Raw genomic sequence first — 21205 nt, 5'->3', positions numbered from 1 at the left:
TTGTCACATGAAGTTGCCGTAAGCATAAGTCGATTACGTATGCTTGTAACGATTGCATTGGCCGTTTTTTAACTTTTCCATTTATACGCAATAGAGGCGGTGACCGCCGGTTTTCTACGGTGAATTTTTGCGAGCGTGTCATTCGGTTTCGATTACCGAACCAGGAATCAAAAGTAGCTTAGCCATTCCAACTAATGCTTTGTTTTAAGGATAAAGTAAAGTCAAAATCGGATTAAAAGTACGTACTCTTGTTTACCGTTTCGCGAGAATTACTTATATTCAGTTACACATACTAAATCGACTGCATGAGAAGTCATGCATACTTTGAACAGTGTTCGCTCAAACGCGGCATCCCATCCACCTGTGTGACGTCACAATACCATCTATCGTACGATTGAGCGTGACTTAGCGATATATTTTATGACGTAGTCGGCACCTTTTTGCAGAATTTCACGCTGCGTTGTTTTTCATTCATTCGCTCATGCCCTATGCGCCTTTTTCCTTTCGTTCTTCGATGACGCCGGCTTTTGTGTGTTCTGCTTCCACCGCGTGTTGTAGCGAACGAACAACCACGACACGCAACGCGCGCGACGCGTTTTTCGCGTCAGCTGATTTGGAGAGAGCGTCACACGTGGTTGTATGAAGGTTAGAGGGTCGAATGGAAAGTTTGAATTATTGCTGGCTGGCAAGGTGAAGGGAAACCGCTTATATTTATTGTTTTATCTTTAATATTTACGCATATTTTAGTAATTTCTTTACATTATTAGTAACATATTACCATTATGACACCTGTATTTTTTAGTCATTAGCAGGAAACATTTAAAAAAATTGATACTATCTTCATGTTCATGGTTTAATTAATAAGCTATTTAACAAAAAATTATAAAAAATTTTAAAATTAATGACACTGATAAGGTTTGCAGAGAACAGTAGGTGAAGCAACGCTTCTGTAAAAAGAAGTTTAATTAGCAATAGCAGCTAGTTGCAAATATTCTATTGACAAGTGGTTTGTTGACATTTTGTTCAAAATTGCCAAAAATAAGACAATGACAAACGCTGTGAAAGCACCTGAAGAGGAAGGTAGTACAACAGGTCAGTTAATCATAGTTTAAACTATTTTGTGGTTGTGGTTATCCAGGTATAAGTTTTTCTGAAGCTGTGTATGTTGTTTTCTTTAAAGACAATTATCATAATTTTTTTGCTCACTCTTCATGCATTTCCTATCTTTTTGCGTTTTAATTAGGTAATCCAATAGATAACAAGTTAAAGTTTTTGCTTATGTGTTCTGTATTTGGTGTTTTATTAGTATAATACAGGACTATTTTATTTTTTTCTCATAGAAGTAAAAGTGTCCACACATCTAGTCTAATTTTGTAAAAAACAGCATTTAAAATCAAATAAACAGATTGCAGTGACAGCATGTAGTTTATGCTTAATTGTTACTTATGGGAATAATTGCTAGTATAGAATGAGTAATGCTTTGTATAATACAATACTTTCTAATTAACAATCTGCTGACTTTAATTTTTGCTTCAGTTAACTATCCTTTATCACTTTATGGCATGTGGATCTTGCACATTGCAGACTAAATAAACAGTTATATGAAGTGTTATTGCAATTCAAGTTTTATCACTTTGTCATGTCTTTAAATGACGTTATATAATGTGCACTTTCTATTTGTCCTTAAATAAACTGCAAACTAGGCATTTAAATTCATACCCTATTGAATATTAATTTTGTTGTTTTACATTTATTCCATTTTATATCAATCCTAAAATCAGCACTTATAGTTAAAATTGATAAGCATGTGTGTTTAAATTGTCTGTTAATGATCAACTAATGGTGTAGTCTGCTACTGATAAATCAATTGTGCCGGTAATAGTAACGCATGTAATTACATTTCAACTAAGTGGGCCAACTGAATATTTCATGTTTGCGGAAATAGGTCTGTTCGTCTGTACATGTGTTATATGCCGGTAACTCGTAACTATGCAATATTTCCCAATAAATGTTGTGTGGACTTACCAGATTATTTATAATAATAATTTATTGCCTGTCAGAATTTCCCTTACACGCTTATTGACCCATAATACTAATTAGATAAAATAAACATAATAAATCAATAGCCCACTTTCATTAAATACTATAAACGAGCATTTATTCTGACCCATTAATGGGCATAGTCCAATAAGTGATTGCTTTTATTAAAATTTATGTTTTTATTTTTCCAGAAGTTGTAAAACCAACTGAAGAGAATTCAAATAGTTCTGAGAACGGCATCGAAATCAACAATATTTCGGAAACTATTGCTCACTCAGGGGTGCAGAGAGTCAAATGCAATGGTGACTCAGCACGTCAGGAATCTGATGACTCAGCAATTCATAGTGATGACGATGCGGCACAAATCGCGAATGAAAATCCTGATAAAAGTGAAGAAAAAGTCGAAACCGAGAAAAAAGATCAAGAAGTGATTATAACAGTGCAGGATAATCTTTTCACCATAAAGATTAACGCACCAGGTGTTGAAGTGTTTGAAGCACAGGTAAATAAGTGACATTGTTACAGTTTTCTTCATGTTACGAATGTATATCTTTGGTACTGGAGGTACTCAAGTGGTGTTGATAGTGTCATAGATATCTAGACCACATGTCTATAAAACTTTATCATCATTTAAAGATACTGTCTAATGTCTATTCCTATACGAACATAACAACCCATACTAAGAAGTCATATGACTCAATTGTCTTTAGTTTCAAACATTTTGGTTAAAATGAGACAATTGAACTATATAAACGGGCTTTTATGTTTGTATTGAAATATACAGTATCTTTAAATGATGATAAAGTTTTTTGAAACTGACCATAGACAGAAAGTTTGTTTTATCCAATTATGATACTGTCTACATGTATTATTTGAGTTGTCTGGGATTTTTGGTCAATTCCTATTAGCCCTTACTGCGAGTCTCTGTAGTCTACAAACCTACAACACAAAGATTAACAGTTGGTGAAATACATATCAACTTACACCTCGTGCTCTAAATCCACTACTCTCTTTATTCAATGTCTCTTGTAACAAGAGATCTTCTCACAGGTTCCTAAACACGACACTTTACGAATTCTATAGAGTTGCGTAACATTAGGAGCGTTGCTTTCCATACAGTTCATTATAGTTCATTTTATCCCCGCAACATTAACCTGCTTCTACAAAACTATAATATATTTCTTACAATTTTTTGATATTACATAAGTCAAATGTGACACATAGCAACACGCTGCATTAGTATATGTATTGTGGGTGCTGGGTAAAAAATTATTGAACTTAAATTCCATTCTATTAGAAGTGGGTGTTGACATGATGTTCTAATGCATTAAACACAATGTGACCTCGGAATTAAGCCAGAATTGGTCCATTTTTTGTAACACCAACAACCAGGGTGCTGCACAAGTACAACCCAGAAGTGACAACTTGTTTGGAGCAATGCCGTTATTTTACTTTGATTCTTATACCCAGGTTTCCCCACAAGAAATGGTGCAAGAACTCCACCAGTTATTGATGGATCGAGAAGATACATGCCACAGGACATGCTTCTCATTACAATACAACGGAATTCCTTTGGATAATTTCTCTGAACTGAAAAGTATCGAAGGGCTGAAAGAAGGATCTGAAATTAAAGTGATAGAAGGTTTCTTATAATGTTAAATTTTTAAACATTTTTTTCCCTCAACCGGTCAATTGAACTAGTGCTCAGTAAAAATGTTGGGGTTTTCATTTGCATTAAAAGCATTACTCTCATCTCTCATGCTCACATGCAAAATCAATTTGCTTTTTGAGAACATTTTTGTGTGTTTTTCTGCTTGAGAATCTGCTTTTTGAGAATGTTTCGTGTGTTTTTCTGCTTGAGAATCTGCTTTTTGAGAACATTTTGTGTGTTTTTCTGCTTGAGAATCTGCTTTTTGAGAATGTTTTGTGTGTTTTTGTGCTTGAGAATCTACCAGTTTGTGTATCAAGTTAAGTGCTCACATTGATTGATCATTACAGAGCCATACAGTGTAAGAGAGGCCCGCCTTCATGTTCGGCATGTACGTGAACTTCTTCATTCAGTAGATTACGTTGATGCATATAATGGGGCAGACTGCAGTAGTTTGTCTTACGTCAATATTGTCACAGACGGGGATGTAACTGCTGGTATGTTATACGTGACAAGTTATAACTTTTTATAGCGAACTATATTTTAAAATACCCTGATTTTTACTACCTTGTTATGTTAAAGTAAATTTAGATTTATTGGTTTTACGATTCTGTTAAACTGTTAGTAAACATTTTTCATTAAATTCATGCTTTAATGCGGAGTATACTTATTTGACGCTGAATTTTATAACTATATTTTCTTTATTTTAACTTTTTTTCTTGTTGCACGTTGCTGGTATTATTTAAATTTTCTTTGCATAGGCTTACTTTGTTTTTATGTACACGCTTTATTTTTATGTTACTTTATGTTTTTATCATTTACTTTACCCCCACTTACTCATTGTTTTGGTGTTTCGGTGGTCGGGTATCACAGTCTTGCAACGTCCTGCCTTCACAGAGCTCAACAGCACCTCTAGTGGTTCAACTAGCGGCAACAGCACCCCAGATTCACCCACTTCGAGCCCCACTGACCCTGTAGCCCCTAAACCCACCACTAACGGGGAGGGGTCAGGTAAAAGAAAGAAACAAACCCGAAGTCTTGACCAGTTGATATCATCGGTAGACTGCACACCACCAGACTGCATTATGCCGGGATATAAAGAATGTTTACTTACCCCAATGCACCCTGTGCTGAAAGAACCAAAGGTTTGTCAACCTAAAGAATAAATTTTTTTTAAAATCTTACTTTAAAGGCGTTACCTTTTTGAATTTTAATAAAATCTGGGGAGACATTGCTAAAATGCAGTTTCACTCATAGTTGTCAAACATAGAAAACTCCCTTGATTAATATGGTGTATGCAATATACTCTAGTCTCTAGCTCTGCTTGTTTGTATAGACATGTAATATCAGGATAAAAGCTGTTGTTTACCCATGAGGGACATCTGGCACTGACATGGTTTCTTAAGAACCTCTAATTTTACATCTATGATTCCTTCATTTCCAAAAACTGTAACCTAATGAGGTACCTAATCACTTCTATATTATACACAGTTAAACTTGCTAAAAAAAATTCTCAAACAGTTTTATTTCTTCAGCTAAATGTTTGCTTGAAAGTCTTAACCATGAGCATGTGGAACCCACCCCCAGGAAATAGGAAATTACACGGTGACCTCTTGTACCTCTATGCTGTCACTTCGGAACAAAAGCGATTCCATATAACAGCCAGTTCTAGAGGTTTCTATGTCAACCAGTAAGTTACAGGAATATTTTTAAACATTTTGAAAGTTTTTTTCTGTTTTCCTGTTAATACCAAAATTATATTATGTTTTCTATTCTGTGTTCTTAAGTTCCTACAAAGAAACATGTCTGGGTACCTGGAAGATAGGCCTAAGTTGGCCGATTACTCCCAACACACACAGTGTGCTAGCATATAGACCGCACTCATGCAGTTTATAGACACCTAATATTAATGTTCTATTTTATAAAAGTGAGATCTTAAAGTGTAAGGTTATACAAAATATAACCTTACATGGTTAAATTACATTTTTTACGAACAACCATGTCTATATTACATAACAGGAGTGATATGGAGACCTTCAACCCAAAGCCAATCCAGGGTGCCCATGTTTTTCATTGTTTAATTGATCTGTTGAGTAATATATCTCCCGTGTTCAAACGAAACTTCACTGCTTTAAACAAGAAGAGATTTGGAAGACATCCGTATGAAAGAATTGCAACTCCTTTTCAGGTATGATATAATACTGTGCGTGGTAAATCATTTTTATACTAACAATAGCAATCTTTCAAGCCCTAATAGTTTTACTGTTTCACTGTTTTAAAACTTTTTAAATTTTGTAACAGGAATAACAAATGTTTTGACGTCCAAATTTTAAGGCTAAACTAGAATTTACCCTGCTAATATGTCTACAAACAAGGGGAGCGAAAATATAGTATATTCTATTCAGCTTTAGTCATTTAGATTTTTAATGTTTGACAACTATCAGTGTAGCTGCACTTTGGCCATGTCATCCCAGATTTCACTTAAAGTTAATAAATGTATGAACACAGGTCCAAAGTTGGTCAGCTCCAGCATTGGAGCATAATGTGGACTTGGTACGTGCTGAGGATTCCTATAGTTCACGGCTGCTATTTGAAGAACATATACCAGGCCAGGTAAGATTTTAAAGCAGTGTATACCATTAACTGCTGGATCTGAAATTGCCAATTATTTTCGTCAGTCACTACTATGGTGCATTTTGAATGTCACTTAAAGTAGGGTAGGGAAAGATGAGATACCCTTAGCACATCCTATCCAAATATCCTGATCGTGTTTTAAACAATTAACAACCGTCTATTGAAGACGTGAAGATACGGTTTTATAATTCTTTAAATTTTCTTTGTTTACTACTAAATGGGACGAGAAAATGGAATGAAAAGGTGTCCCATCTTCCCCTAACCCACTATATACATTAAAAACTTGGTGGTATCTTTTTGAACCTTTTCCAGTTGACTGATCTAGTTTTGTACCACACCTGTTTGCGTTCAAGTTTAATGTATAACCTACATTGCCAAGTTTGTTACAGATTAACTAGGAAGTGGTAATTGGCCAAGGTTATCAATAAATTATGAACAGGCTAAGCTAATATATTCTAGAAGTTATTTTAAATAAACCACTTCCTGTATAATAGGAAAATGAATAATTTTCCAAAATATGATTTTCCAATAACTGTTTAAGTTTAGATGATAAGACATTTTTTATAATACTGTATTTGCATTGAATCTTTCCATTCATAACTTTTCAAATTACCAGTTATTGTTTTATAGTAAATAAAGACTGCGGACAATTAACATGACAATTAATATATTGGTTAATTTTCCAATACTGACAGTTTAAATATTAATATATTTTTCATAATATTAATTATTATATTTGCAATTGAATCTTTACATTTATAATTTATTTCAAGTAGCAGTTATAATGTAATAAATAAAGTTTGGGGACAATTAACAAATAAGTAGAAAAGGTGTCTAAGCCTTGGCTCCAAAACATGAGTTTAAATATTAATGTATTTTTTATAATAATATATTTGCAATAGAATCTTTACTTTTATGTATGTAGAATTTACTTTAAATAGCAGTTTTCATTGTGTATTATTCAAAACTGAGTACAATAAAAATTGGTTGTATGGTGTCTTAGCCTAAAATATCATTCAGTATTTAATATAACAATTGATTAATTATTGTCAGCAAACCCGAGATTGGAACGAAGAACTTTCAAGCACGAGGGAATTACCGAAGACAACGTTGCCCGAACGTCTCTTACGTGAAAGGGCAATGTTCAAGGTGAGATACAACTTACAAACTAGGTCAATCTATATATGGATGGTGATGATATAGCTTGATTCAGGAATTATGGGTCTTAAAGCACTAATGTAATGTGATGCATACTAAACAAAGTAATCTTATCCTTTTACATTTGACCAGAAGCGTATTTTAGGGGTTTCTGGTGTGTAACCAAAATTGTTTACAAATAAACCACAATTTTTTAAACCGATGGTATCTTGTGTTTTTGCACTACAATCCCCAGCTATTCCGCTAAAAAACAGCTTTAATCATGCCAATATGTGTCTACAAACAAATAGAGCAGAAGTATATTGTATTCACTACATAAATTAATGAGATTCTTTGTTTTTTTAAGTGCATTTTTACAATGTCACGCCAGGTATATTTTAAAATTAAAAGGTGATGCCTATGTACTAGATTAGTACATGACCAATAGTCCAACACTAATATCTGCATTAATTTATCCACCATTTGATAGACAGGCACAAATAGTTCAAATTTTCTACCTAATCTAGTTTTTTACCTAATTAACTTAATATAGATTATCTTGGGCTAAATTTAAGCTGCTTTACACATTAGCTAAACTTCTAACAGACCTTGAAGGTCTTTTAAACCAGTTCAGAAGTGGAGGTCTTTTAAACCAATTTTCTTATTTTTCTAAATTTATACCTTAATTAGTTTTAAAACATCATGCCAAACCGGAGATTGGCAGCTTATTAAAGGTTTAACCACACTATACCCATGGCACAAACACCATAACAATACAGTGTGTCATGTTTAATAATACATTCCCCTACTGACCATGTAACCTTGAAATTCCCAATGGAATTGTTGTATTTACTGCAAACATCTTAACCATTTCAGCAATTTCTGCGTAAGAACTGATAGTATAAAGGTTATTTAACATATTTTTGGTCATAATTTCCAATAGATATATATACATTAAGGCAGGGGAAGATGGGACACCTTTTAACTCTATTTTTTCGTCCCATTTAGTAGTAAACAAAGAACTATAAAATTATAAAATTATATCTTTAGGACTTCCATAATCCGTTTTATTTGTTGAAAACACGATCAGGATATTTGGAGATCATGTGCAAAAGATGTCCCATCTTCCCCCCACCCTACTCTATATATATTTTAATAGTTGTTGAATAAATATTTACAGTTATTCTGTTGAATATGTTCTGTTTGGTCCCTTATCACTGTAGATTTTTTTAATTATATATATTATTATTTTATATGATTTCTATCCTATATGAAATGTTAAATGATTTCTATCCAGGTCCACAGTGACTTCGTTGCAGCTGCCACACGAGGCGCTATGATGGTAATTGACGGTAACGTGATGGCGATTAATCCTGGCGATGCAAAGAACATGAGAATGTATATTTGGAATAATATCTTCTTCAGGTAATTACTTAAACACATGTTCTGCTATCATTTTACATGCTATAGGAAATATATATCTCCATTTTTATTCAGTTTAACATTTAGTTAAAATGTTTTTGACTGTATAAAAAGATTTTAGTTATGTTTTGCACCTTTGCTGTTTTGCAGTATATATATATATATATATCTTTTTAAATTTAGTTTAAATTTATTATATTTAAAATGTAGTTTTGCCGTAGGTAAATACAACTTAAACTCCTTTTGTGTAAGTTGTTTTACACAAAACACAATGTAAGTTTTTCTATTTGAATAAGAGACTGACGATGCCATTTAGGCGAAATATATTTCTCTATTACCATGAGTGGTTGGACTTGATTTTTGTTGGTTACGTTTTCGTAACAACACTTCTTTTGAATTAAAAAAAATGACCACAGCCACAATAATAGCTGAAAGGTGGATATATATTTTAAAACCCTTTCAAGAGTGTTTATATAACATCTTTCTAGATTTTTGCCTAAATTTTGATTTTCTGGTATGAGACCGGGAATCCGGGATAATAGTTATCGTAATAGTTAGCCTAGTTAGTTTAACTTTATATAATCTGAAGAGCACTTATATACCATTTTTTGTATATCATTTTCCTAGAATTTTGCCTAAATCATTTTTTCCCTTAAAAGAAAACTGAAAAATAATAGTTAAGTTTAACTTTATGTAATCTCAGGAGTGTTTATTTAACTTATTTTATGATAAACGAGCATTGAATATTAGTTGGTAAGTTTAACTGTAATCTTCAGTCTTGGGTTTGATGTTCGTGATCATTACAAAAACTTTGGTGGCAACCACGCTGCTTTTTACGCACCATGTTGTGATTTGAACGGAGTAAAAGCATATGGGATGTTGGATACAGAAGGACTTTACACACTTGGTACTGTGGTTGTGGATTACAGAGGATTTCGAGTGACTGCTCAATCTATTATACCAGGTAGGCAAGTTTTTTATGTTGTGTGTGTTTGAATAATCGCTATACTTTATACAAAATGGACATTGAACACAAAACTTTTGGCTAACATATGCAATATACCAAGCAGACTGTATCAGTATCTGGTTTTATTTAAATAATTGGTAGCAAAATAAATGTAAATGCATGAGCAGTGAGCACCCAAATCTAAGTTTAATAGTTTACTTTATTCATATCTGGCGTTCACCAAGTGCAAATAACATTGTCACTAAACATATTAGTCAACCATTTTCGTTAATTTGAACCACTTTTACCCTCGTCAGCACTTTGACTAATTATTCACCTTCCCTAAACAGTGTTGCCTTTTATTTTTTCTTGGAAACACTTTTTTCAATATATTACCAAGTAAGCAATGAGCACTTATTATGCTCATTCAATTGTCAGTGTGCAAACTTTTTTGGCATTTTTTTACCTGGCAACACTGTCTACCCTAAAGTGACCTTTGCTTGACATTGTCTGTTTGACAAAGGCATACTTGAACGAGAGCAAGAACACAGCGTGGTGTATGGTTCCATTGATTTCGGAAAAACCGCACAGACACATGAAAAGTATGTTGAACTTCTTGAGAAAACTACAAAACAACTTCATGTGTTTCCACACTGTATAAAAAGCGAGGAAAAAGGATCCGTGAAACTTTATTCTTCACTTGAATGCAAAGGCATTATAGGTATATACACATTTTTATCTTTTATTTGTATATACAGTAGGGTGGGGGAAGACGGGACACCTTTTACCTCTATTTTCTCGCCCCGTTTAGTAGTCAACGAAGAACATTCAAGAAATTATAAAACTATATGCTCACGACTCCCATTGACCGTTAGTTATTGTTTAAAACGCGATCAGGATATTTAGATATTATGTGCTAAAGGTGTCCCATCTTCCCCCACCCTACTATATATATACAAATATTTTGTTTGTCTATATACTCCTTTTAATTTGTAGGAATGGTATCATTTTCTGTAAAAAACACAATTTGTAATAGAAATTTTAATTTTTCTATTTAAATGTATTGAAGATACAGTAGGTAAACATAAACTGCAAAAAATCCCTTGTTTTAAATATCTTTGATTAATGGTTACAAATGGTATATTTACTATTTCTATCCCAGTGTTTATAACATTTCTATCCCACAAGGTAACGACCAGCGTCATTACATCCTTGATTTGCTCCGAACTTTTCCTCCGGATGTTAATTTCCTCCCACTGGAGGGAGAGGATCTCCCAGAGGAATGCAAGAAGATGGGATTCCCGAAGAAACACCGCCATCGACTTTCAACTCTTCGTCCAGAACTTGTGGAGGTCTTCATTGATCATCTGTGAGTAGGCTATTAAATTTTTTTTGGTATGAGATTTTTTCTTATTTTTTTCTGTATTTTTTATATTTATGTTTTTGCAGTATGGGAATTTTAAATTTTTTTTACTAATGTTTTTTTTTTAATTTATTTTCAGTAGGAATTTTTTATTATACTGAATGAAGTGAATTTACTACATTAACTTTTTACTTTTATACCCCATTACTATGTAAGAAACACGTTTTTTGTTTTGCTGATTTTAATCATTTTTCCCAACAACTCACTTTTTTTAAAACTTGTGTTGCAACTTGCAAATCATATTTGTATATCATATGCAGTATATTTCTTGGCACAAAAAGAATAACCAATTTTTCTATTTTTTTAAAATATATGTTGCAAAAATACTAGTTTAATGCCTTTTTTTATAAAACATTATTTCAATGCAACACCTCCTGTATCTATGTAAGTTATTTTTTTAATATCTACCGTTATGTAGGTATGTTGTGTTCATGAGACATTGTGCTTCACAAATTGTTAACGTCCGAAACAAAGCTACTGCTGAACAGAAACCAATCACAGATGGGGATAATGTGGAGGGTACGTTAGTTGTATATTCTTGAATGAATTGAGCTTATTTATCCTTGTGCAGTGGGGCAAAGACGGTCGTTGTAACACTGGTGTTCTGTTTTAAACACTTTGTGCCCATATCACACTAGTGTTCTGTTTCATACACTTCGTTCCCCTTTAAGGGTTACCGCGCATGTAACTTGGTGGATAATTGTGTTTTTTTTTTAATTTTTGATTAAAATTTAGAGTAGACCTTATAACAGTGGCAGGCCCAGCCTTGAATCTGTAACCTAGGAGTTAAGAGTCAGGTCTAAAACTGTGCATGGTGACAGATACTTCATAATTATCATCACTTTGAAATCAACCCAATGTTTTTAGGATCTGTTGCAAAAAGTGAGGATACCAAACCAGATGCTGAACAAAGTAAGAGTATTGTATATTGTTATTGAATATAGAGTCTGGTTTTAATACTTATAAGATGCAGTTGCACTTTGTATATACTCCGTATTCCACACTTTTTAATTGTACAAAATTTAAAACCTGTATTTGTCTACTTAAAAAGAAAAAAAAAGTTTCCGAAGGTGCACAATTTTACTAGCAAAGAGAGTAAATTGTTTAAACCAATTCTTCATTGTAAACCTGACACTAAAAGAGTTGTAACATTACAGTGGCAAAGTGGCAGCAAGAGGCCGTACGTTCCGCTGCCAAACTTGTGGGTTCGTACTCCGACACAGAGTTTGACATCCGATTTAACCCGGATATTTTCTCGCCCGACGTTGAGCATGACGGACCACCAGAGGAGCTAGAGAAGCAGAAGGAATTGATCAAACAAGCTGCAAGGTTTATCCTTACCAACCAAATACCAACTTTCGTAAGTTTTACAGTTTTTTTTTTAAATATATTATATATATATATATAAAACTATACTACTGTAAAACGGTTATGTAATCTTGTAATATTGGTTAATAGCTCATGGGAGTTATGCAATCATCTTAGCTTACATAAGTTATTATGGCAAAGGTTATAGCTTCTACTTTAGATAATATATATATATATATATAGTTTTTTTTATATGTATTTTTAATTCATATAACCAATAGATTTTACAAAAAAAACTGCAAAACCTGGTTTAATCTCAAAATGTACAGTATATATATAGAGAGAGAGAATTTTACCAAAAGTATCATTTGATGCGTATGTTATAGTACAGTAGTGGAGCAAAAATGGACAAACTTGGCCTAAATCAATAAAATAAAACAAGTTTAATTTTCTTGTATTCATTTGTGCCACTCTAACCAGATGTGACTGACCTAGTTTGGTTAATTGACCCCCCTCCAAAAAAAAAAACAATTAAAACATTTTGTCAAAAAGATTGACCTGTATGAGCACTTTATGTTTGTAACCTCTGCTTTAATTAAACCCAATAGGTAAAAGATTGTTTAGAACACACAGCAATGCCTACTGATGGTGCTTCACTATCTGATGCATTACATGAGCGTGGTATTAATGTAAGGTACTTGGGAAAAATAATCAAACTGATTGAAAAGACTCAATCATTGGAGCATATTCATGTAAGTGGTTTTTTTTAGTTATAACCCTTCTATTGATCATGGCAATGGTACTGGCTACATGTATATATGTGTATATAGTAGGGTGGGGGAAGATGGGACGCCTTTTTATTCTAATGACCTGTGAGTAAACAAATAACATTCAAAGAATTGTAAAACCGTATACTCACGACTCCCATAGACGGTTGTTAATTGTTTAAAACACAATCAGGATATTTAGATAGTATGTTAAAAGTGTCCCATCTTCCCCCAACCTACTATAATACATATATACTGTGTTGTGTACTACTGTAAAAAGGTTATGTAATCTTGTAATATTGGTTAATAGCTCATGGGAGTTATGCAATCATTGCAGCTTACATAAGTTATTATGGCAAAGGTTATAGCTTCTACTTCAAATAAACCAACACAATCAAAACAACCACAAAGTCAATTGCATTTGGTATTAACCTTAGTGTAAAGTGAAGTGTAGATGAAAACCAATCTATACTTCCTTTATATGTTATATACTGTTGTTATATCAGTACCATAGCAGAAAGGCGATGTTATATAGTGCTATAAAAGGGTTATGCAATCTTTCTTGTAAATGAAGCTCCTTAATCCAGTATATACCAATCTCTTTCTGCTATGATAGTGATATAAATTGGTTCTGCCCTATCTAATAAGTTTGGATTATTTCGCTGCTGAAGTAGGAATTACTATACAGTCCGTATTAAATTCTAAGATATTGTGCATTTTTAAATGTTGAATCTAGCTTTTGTAAAGATTTGATCTTATACAATACAGTGTCTGTTTACACACCTTCAAACGTTCATATTAGCATGTGCCCATTAATTAGAGCTTTGCTCTCTTCTTTTACAGAGAATTGGTTTAATGGAGATAGTGTTACGTTCGACCAAACACATTATGAGGAACTACCTACAGAACGTTGACCAATGCAGCGTTTCTTCCGCTGTGTCGCATTTCCTAAATTGCTTCCTTGGAAGTTTCCTAACACCTGTGCCAAATCTTCCTGAGGAAGAACTTATCAGGTTTGTTTATTTTATTTTATTGTTTTTTTTTTCAGAGATTTGTTAAATCTTGTTGCATTATTATGTTCAAATACATGTCATTATAATAAAAATTTATGATAGAAAAATAATTAATTTAATTCTTAAGGTTTTAAAAGTTTTGTTTTTACTTTTCGCTTAAGTTTTTTTTAAAATATTAATGAATTTTTTACCTTTTTAAAAAATATTTTTATGTATTTTTGCAGCAATAAAAAGAAGAAACGCGCTCGCAAACAACGTGCACAGTCTGGAGTCGTTAGCCAAGGAGCTGCGTGGCATATTCTAACACCGGAGGCGCTATGGGAGCAAATTGAGACGGAATCTTCTGATTATTATGATTTTAAAACCAAAGTGAAATCCATTGATGAGTTGGTTGAGAAGCATTCTGTCCATAAGGTGGCGCTGTTAAGGCGATTCTGCATCACAATGGGAATTCAGGTGATTATGACATCATAATAAGGGTGGGTTCACACTACGGGTGAGAATATGTCGATTGACAAAAAACACAACACACAAATTTAAAATCATTTGGTATCATGTTCTGTTTGGCGGGAAGTTTGAATTACATTTAAACGTAAATATGCAAAGGAAACAGGACAAATATCCAGGAAAAAAATTGTTTATGAGGCATTTGGTTTCAAAAATTGTAATGCAAATTGCCAGCCATCATTGCTAGTCTGAACCCGTTTAAGATTTTAAACTTATTGTAAAAAAAAATAATTTAAATGTTTTGTAAAACAGTAAAAAATAATTCTGAAAAATTGAAACATAGAATCAAGTGTAATGAAACATACAACAGTCAGAAATCAAATCTAATGAATAATTGTACCATAAGTGATATATATATTTCATTATAATTTGATTGAAATAGAAACAAGTTTAAACATGATCTTTATCCACAGTTGTTGGTGAAAGATTACGCGTTTGATAGTCGACATAAATCCCCTTTCACTGAAGAAGATGTGACGAACTTATATCCTGTGATTAAACACGCTCCACCTCGGGCTTCGGATGCTTACCAGTTCTATACAAGCGCACAAAGCAAAGTACAGCAAGGTGTGTATACATAGGTTTACTGATGTTGTCTTATGTTTTAACATAAGGATCTGGTGCTTTGAAAACGTAACAGACCTTCCACGTCAGGGTCAGATTCGCGAACTCTATAAAGTTATGTATTAAAATTAGCCTACTGTTGTATGGTAAAAAAGAGCAGTTTAACTTAACATGTGTTATCTTATGCATAAGCCTACTGTTATGTTATGTATTGGCTGTTGTTCAAAGGGAAAGTTTGACAAACCAAAAAAAGATCTTTTTTTAACCAAAATATATCTTTTTTTGTTAAAAAAAATTTACTGAAAGGTTTTTCCATTACATATGACAAAGTAAAAGGAAATTTTTTGATTTATGTGGCAAACGTAATATACTTTGGCTTTGTTGATTTGCATAGACACCTAATAGCAGGGTCAATTTTTAGGGTTTATAACTGACTGATAAAACAGATAAATGTTAGGCCTATATTTTCAACCTTAGAACCTTACGAATAATAACTACCTAAAAAACATCGTAGATAAAAGCATGGCTTCCCAAACCGAAATAAACGTACTACTTACCAAATAAGAATTCGACTGCCTAAACAAGAAAGTAACATTATGGCATAATATATTAACCATTGTTTTGTCGCAGGATACCTCAAGGAGGGATTCGAATTGTTCAGCGAGGCCTTGAATTTATTCAATAATGTATATGGGGCTGTGCATGGTGAAATTGCTGCATGTTATAGACACATAGCAAGACTTAACTACATGATGGGTGAACATGCTGATGCAATTACTAACCAGCAGAAAGCAGTCATACTGAGTGAAAGGGTTCTAGGTGAGATAGTTTTGCTCTGGTAAATTTTTTTATATAGTATTGTGTGGTGAGATGGGACACTTATAGTTTGGTGTATATAGTACTGTGGGGTGAGATGGGACACCTTTAGCACCTAATATCGAAATATCCTGATCGTGTTTTAAACAACAGTCTATGGAATTTCTGAGCATATGGTTTCATAATTCTTTCGAACTACCAAATGCGATAAGAAAATAGAATGAAAAAGTGTCCTATCTTCCCCCATCCTACTATACAAGTAGTTTTCAATCATTCTTGAAAAAGAGGAGATACATTGAGTTTATGCAATGTCTGTACCCTTAGCAAGATTAATGGTATAGCCTCCAACCCAGTTGTTGCTTATATATTATATCACCCTGGGTTTTATAGTAATGGTACAACTGTAATCTAAATCTTCGGTATCCTGGCGTGCCTCCCCGTAGGACCTCACCCATATTATTGTATTGTCTGTAGGGTGTAACGGTCCCGCATTTTTTCAAAATCCTTATTTCTTTCTATTTTTATCAATAACCGATTTTAACAACCATTTTTAATGTTACTACCTGACTTTTCGTTTTAACTTTTTCGTTCTTCGTTATCGTGACTGAAGAGACGTAATAAATTCATTCATATAAAATAGAATATACAGCAAATTCACCAAATAACATCATTTTTTACTATTTGCTAACCACATTTTTCCCTAACCCAAGGTATTGACAACGTGACCACCATCATGGATTACATCAGTCTTGCTTTATATTGTTTCGCTAATCGGAAGATCTCTGCTGCCCTCAAGCTGTTGTATCGAGCACGATATTTGTTTCTATGTGTCCATGGCAACGACCATCCTGAAATCTCATTGGTTAATGTAAGTTTGAACAATGTTTTATAATTATGTGTTAAAAATGATGAAATTTGCTTGTAAATGCATTCAAAAACAGATACAAAACTGTTGTTTCTGTAATTCTGTATTTTCAATTTAAAATTTTGACAAAACGATTCAAAAGTGTATAAAAATTCTAAAAACCAAATTTAACGGTGATTATCAATTTATTATAACCTACTGTAGTTATTAAATATATTATAGTGAAGTAATTTATGCTTCTTGTATCGTGTACCACTTTCTAATCAAAGCAGTGAAAACGGTGTGTCTTTTTACCTTTTTTCCGTTAGACTCGTTTTTCCATTTTTTTATTACAATTACAATATACATAAAATTATTTTCTAATACCTTGTTTTATAAATCTATATTGTAACATAAGCATAACCCACTGTGACTTTATTATATTTTGTGGGAATTGTAGCGTAACTTAACCAGTTAAGTAGCATTGTAGCTAAAGTAGAGACTGATTTCCCTTCACTTTTTTATCATCTTTTTTCTTTTCACATTTATTTTCTTTTCATTACCATATATTCTCATTAAAAAAATGCTACATTTAAAGTCAAGTTATGAGTTTCCTATTAACAGAGCAACATTGGACTTGTATTACACGGAGTGCAGGAATACGATTTATCTTTGAGGTTTCTGGAAGAAGCTTTAAAGATCAACGTTAAATATCATGGACAGAAAAGTTTAAAAGCTGCGTTGAGGTGAGGGGTTTTGATTTAGGGCTAATGGAATAGATCCAACATTGATTGTTACTTGCTTTATACTCTCCTGGCCGGAAAACAACAGTTGTTATAACACGGATGTTCAGTTTCGTATACCTCGTGCCAAAATTGATTGGTTTCATTGAGCTACAAAGTTTTCCAAAGAGTTTTTAAAGTCTTTTTTTTGAAAAGTTGCATAATCACCAAAGTATTCAACCTGTAAAATGTGAAACTGCTATTTTATTATACTCTTTCTTTTACTTGGTAAAAATTCTCATCTTTTTTGTCTAAATATACTATAAAGCGATTTGATCTTTTATTATTCCTAATTATTCAAATCTTTTTATTTTCAATAGCCTGTTAGTGGTAACTTATTTTTTTAGAATTTCTTCTATTTTGTTTATATATTTTGTTTTTTTTTAATATATAACTATTCTAATATTTCAAACAGCCACCACTTAGTAGCTCGTGCATATTCATGCAAAGGAGAGTTCCGTTCCGCACTAAACCATGAGAAGGAAACTTACAAATTATATAAATCACAACTTGGTGAAGAACACGACAAAACAAAGGAAAGTGGGGAATGTTTGCGTCACCTCACCGAACAAGCAGTTACCCTGCAACGAACAGTAAGTTTCAGTGATTCCAGATATTTTTAACATATTTTCAGTGATTCCAGATTTTTTGTTCTTTTTTTTCAGTAATTATCGATTTTTTCAGTAATTCCAGATATTTTTAACATCTTTTTAGTGATTCCAAATTTTTGGTCGTACTTTCAGTAACTATAGATTTTTTGATTATAAGTGATTCCAGATGTTTTTTGACTATATTTTCAGTGATTCCAGTTTTTTGAACATGTTTCAGTGAATTTAGATATTTGTGGCCAATGTTCAGTGTTGACAGTGTTCTGTTTCTGATTATTTTATTTTTGTTGTATAAATAATCAACTTCTATTTTTAGATGAACGAAATTTATAAAAATGGTTCAACTGCTTCAATTCCTCCACTGCAGGTAATTTCATATAACATGGAACATATATTATTATATGAAATATTATTATATAAAATATTATTATATGAAATATTATTATATAAAATATTATTATATGAAATATTATTATATAAAATATTATTATATGAAATATTATTATATAAAATATTATTATATGAAATATTATTATATAAAATATTATTATATGAAATATTATTATATAATATGAAACCTTAACTATTATATAAACTAGTTCATATTGTATAAAAATATGGTTTAAACTTTAAAACAATACCTGAAAAATCCTAGAGTAAAGCCAGGAGAAACATTTATATATTAAAGTTTAAAAGGTTCTGCTAGAGCAGGGGTTCTTAAACATTTTGAAACACGCCCCCCAATGAAAATCTCAACACACTTGCGCCCCCCCTTTTTGTTAAATTATCACAGTGGTGTTCAATTAATTTCTGCCATGATCCACCACAGCCAAACCTGACAATCGGACATGCTTTAAACCGCGCCCCCTTAGTTGACTGTATCTGTATGATTGCGTAAAACCCATTATCGCGATCAACGCAAAAGTGAAATCAAATACCCGTTCGGTTTACATTTGCGTCATAGTTTAACCCCATATTTACCATGTTTTTCTTAGCCAGGTAGGCTGTTTGTTACGAAATAGTAGGGATTCATTGTATCATAATAGCAATTGTTTTGCCTGGAAATTAATTACGACATAATAGCAATTCACACGGCGATTATTAGCGTCATAATAGGGATTGACACCTCATAATTTAGTATGTGTAAGAGGTTTAAAAACAGACTTAAAGGTTTGCTATTTTAATTCAATTTTTGCGTGTGTCGTATTTAAGCCTTTTGAACACCAATGTTATAACACTTTATTTTATAGTTTTTCGCGCCCCCCTTCCAAGTGTTTCACGCCCCCCAGTTAAGAACCACTGTGCTAGAGCAACAAATTTATATATTAAACTACCTGTTAAAAGAGCAGAAAAGTATTAACTTTTTAACATCACCAGATCACACCACCCAGCATGCACAGTGTATTAGATCTCATGAACGTTATAAACGGAATCATCTTTATACCACTCAGGTAAGATTGTAAATATATTGATATATATTTTTGGTAAGTGATTAGTTATACCATTGTATATTCAATTTCAACTCTGCACATTTGAGTTATTTGGTAAAAATAATAAATTTCAGAACAAAAATGCTCTTCGTTTGTTTAGATGCCCATCACAAGGGTAGAAATGGTTTCAATTCGTAGGCTGTCCTTTGTTTTATAAGTTAGTGTGAAAAGTCACCCATACAGCTCTAATGTTACCTATTTGTTAATAACTAAATACAGACCAAGGCATAACGTTAAATATTTTATTTTTAGTCAAAAAGACTTGGAAGCGATCAGACACGAGGTGCATAGACAACAAGTTGAAAACAACAAACTTGTTGCTTTAGCAACCAAAACTACGACGTCGGCAACTACCGCGATGACAGTGCAAAATATGAAGGAAGTAGATTGTGGGTTGGATTAGATGGAGTTGCAGCCGGGCCAATTGTTAGTTTCACTGAATTAACCTCACATGCGTGTCGAGCACAATATAACGATCCACTTCTGTCAAAGACAAAACCGATCAAAGTTTTTCAAGTTTTCGCGTTCCCTTAAAATTAGTGTTCCTCTTTTCTTGGTAGAGGTTCCAATTTTGACCAAATGCAATCTGACTATGATGTCATAATCTATCCTACTGTGAACAATTAGGGTTCGATTGAGCTCATAGCACGTCATTTGTTTCAACACAGTTCAGTTTGTTTCCTCAGTTTCAAGGCACAGAGCAAATGTATGCAACATTGTATAGTGTGTAAAACTTCTAAAATAAGACAAGTTATTGCTAAAAAGACGCCATTATAAAGTTTAGCGCTGTTAAAATATTTGTCTATGCACATGTAATGAATTTGTTGTGATAAACCCTAATGTATCTTTAGGGTGCAAATTTTGTAAAGAATTCTAAATGTTATAAGCATATCAAAACCTGCTTAAAGTTGGCTTTTTTATTTTGGTGAACCAATATGATTTTTACCATGTCCACACGTGTTTTAGCATCCGTTAATTTTTATTTATGAAGGCTTTGCAGCATTACTGTGTTGCTGTGACATTATGTTGCAAAAATCTTTTGGTTGTTAATAATTATCAGCGCTTAGTTGAAAAAAGTCGAAAAATAGTTCTGTTTCTAATTGTGTGATACTTAATTCTAGTCTGGGGTTTCTAACTCCAGCTGTGTGTTAGCAACTTGATAAGTTTTGTGCACATCTTGTGTTGTACGGTGTTGGGTTGATTTGTTTATTATTACAATTCATTCATTTTTTATCAGTGATCAACTTTAGCAGTAA

The 21205-nt window shown here is 32.8% G+C and overlaps 1 protein-coding gene across 2 annotated transcripts; it reads left to right on the top strand.

Annotated features, from left to right (window-relative positions):
- Nucleotides 1-891: 891 nt before the first annotated feature.
- On the top strand, nt 892-21180 carry LOC149725020 (clustered mitochondria protein homolog). Of its 2 annotated transcripts, none has more exons than XM_089893021.1 (27): nt 892-1092; nt 2232-2542; nt 3511-3682; nt 4039-4185; nt 4586-4833; nt 5224-5378; nt 5708-5876; nt 6197-6301; nt 7376-7471; nt 8757-8884; nt 9658-9845; nt 10351-10548; nt 11016-11196; nt 11669-11769; nt 12118-12162; nt 12408-12610; nt 13167-13310; nt 14169-14338; nt 14563-14794; nt 15259-15412; nt 16040-16228; nt 16936-17093; nt 17694-17815; nt 18267-18444; nt 18776-18826; nt 19837-19910; nt 20202-21180. In XM_089893021.1, exons 1-27 carry the CDS (start codon nt 1047-1049, stop codon nt 20350-20352), a joined length of 4116 nt encoding a protein of 1371 aa, XP_089749147.1. In that variant the 5' UTR covers nt 892-1046; the 3' UTR covers nt 20353-21180. The 2 variants fall into 2 exon arrangements, with proteins under 2 accessions (XP_089749147.1, XP_089749146.1); XM_089893020.1 differs by having other exon boundaries at nt 4562-4833.
- The last annotated feature ends 25 nt before the right edge of the window (nt 21181-21205 follow it).

The sequence above is a fragment of the Ciona robusta genome, chromosome 14, assembly GCF_009617815.1.
Source record: "Ciona robusta chromosome 14, ASM961781v2".
Taxonomy (NCBI): Eukaryota; Metazoa; Chordata; class Ascidiacea; order Phlebobranchia; family Cionidae; genus Ciona; species Ciona robusta.
Note: the sequence above shows the minus strand (reverse complement) of the source record. Positions and strands in the feature narration are given on the sequence as shown.

Bases quoted from the DNA above. Each gene is read 5' to 3' on its own strand.
- LOC149725020 (XM_089893020.1), top strand. From the start codon at position 1,047: ATGACAAACGCTGTGAAAGCACCTGAAGAGGAAGGTAGTACAACAG. The intron at 5,379-5,707 runs GTAAGTTACAGG...ATTACATAACAG, and splicing joins AGAGGTTTCTATGTCAACCA to GAGTGATATGGAGACCTTCA. The intron at 12,611-13,166 runs GTAAGTTTTACA...TAAACCCAATAG, and splicing joins CCAACCAAATACCAACTTTC to GTAAAAGATTGTTTAGAACA.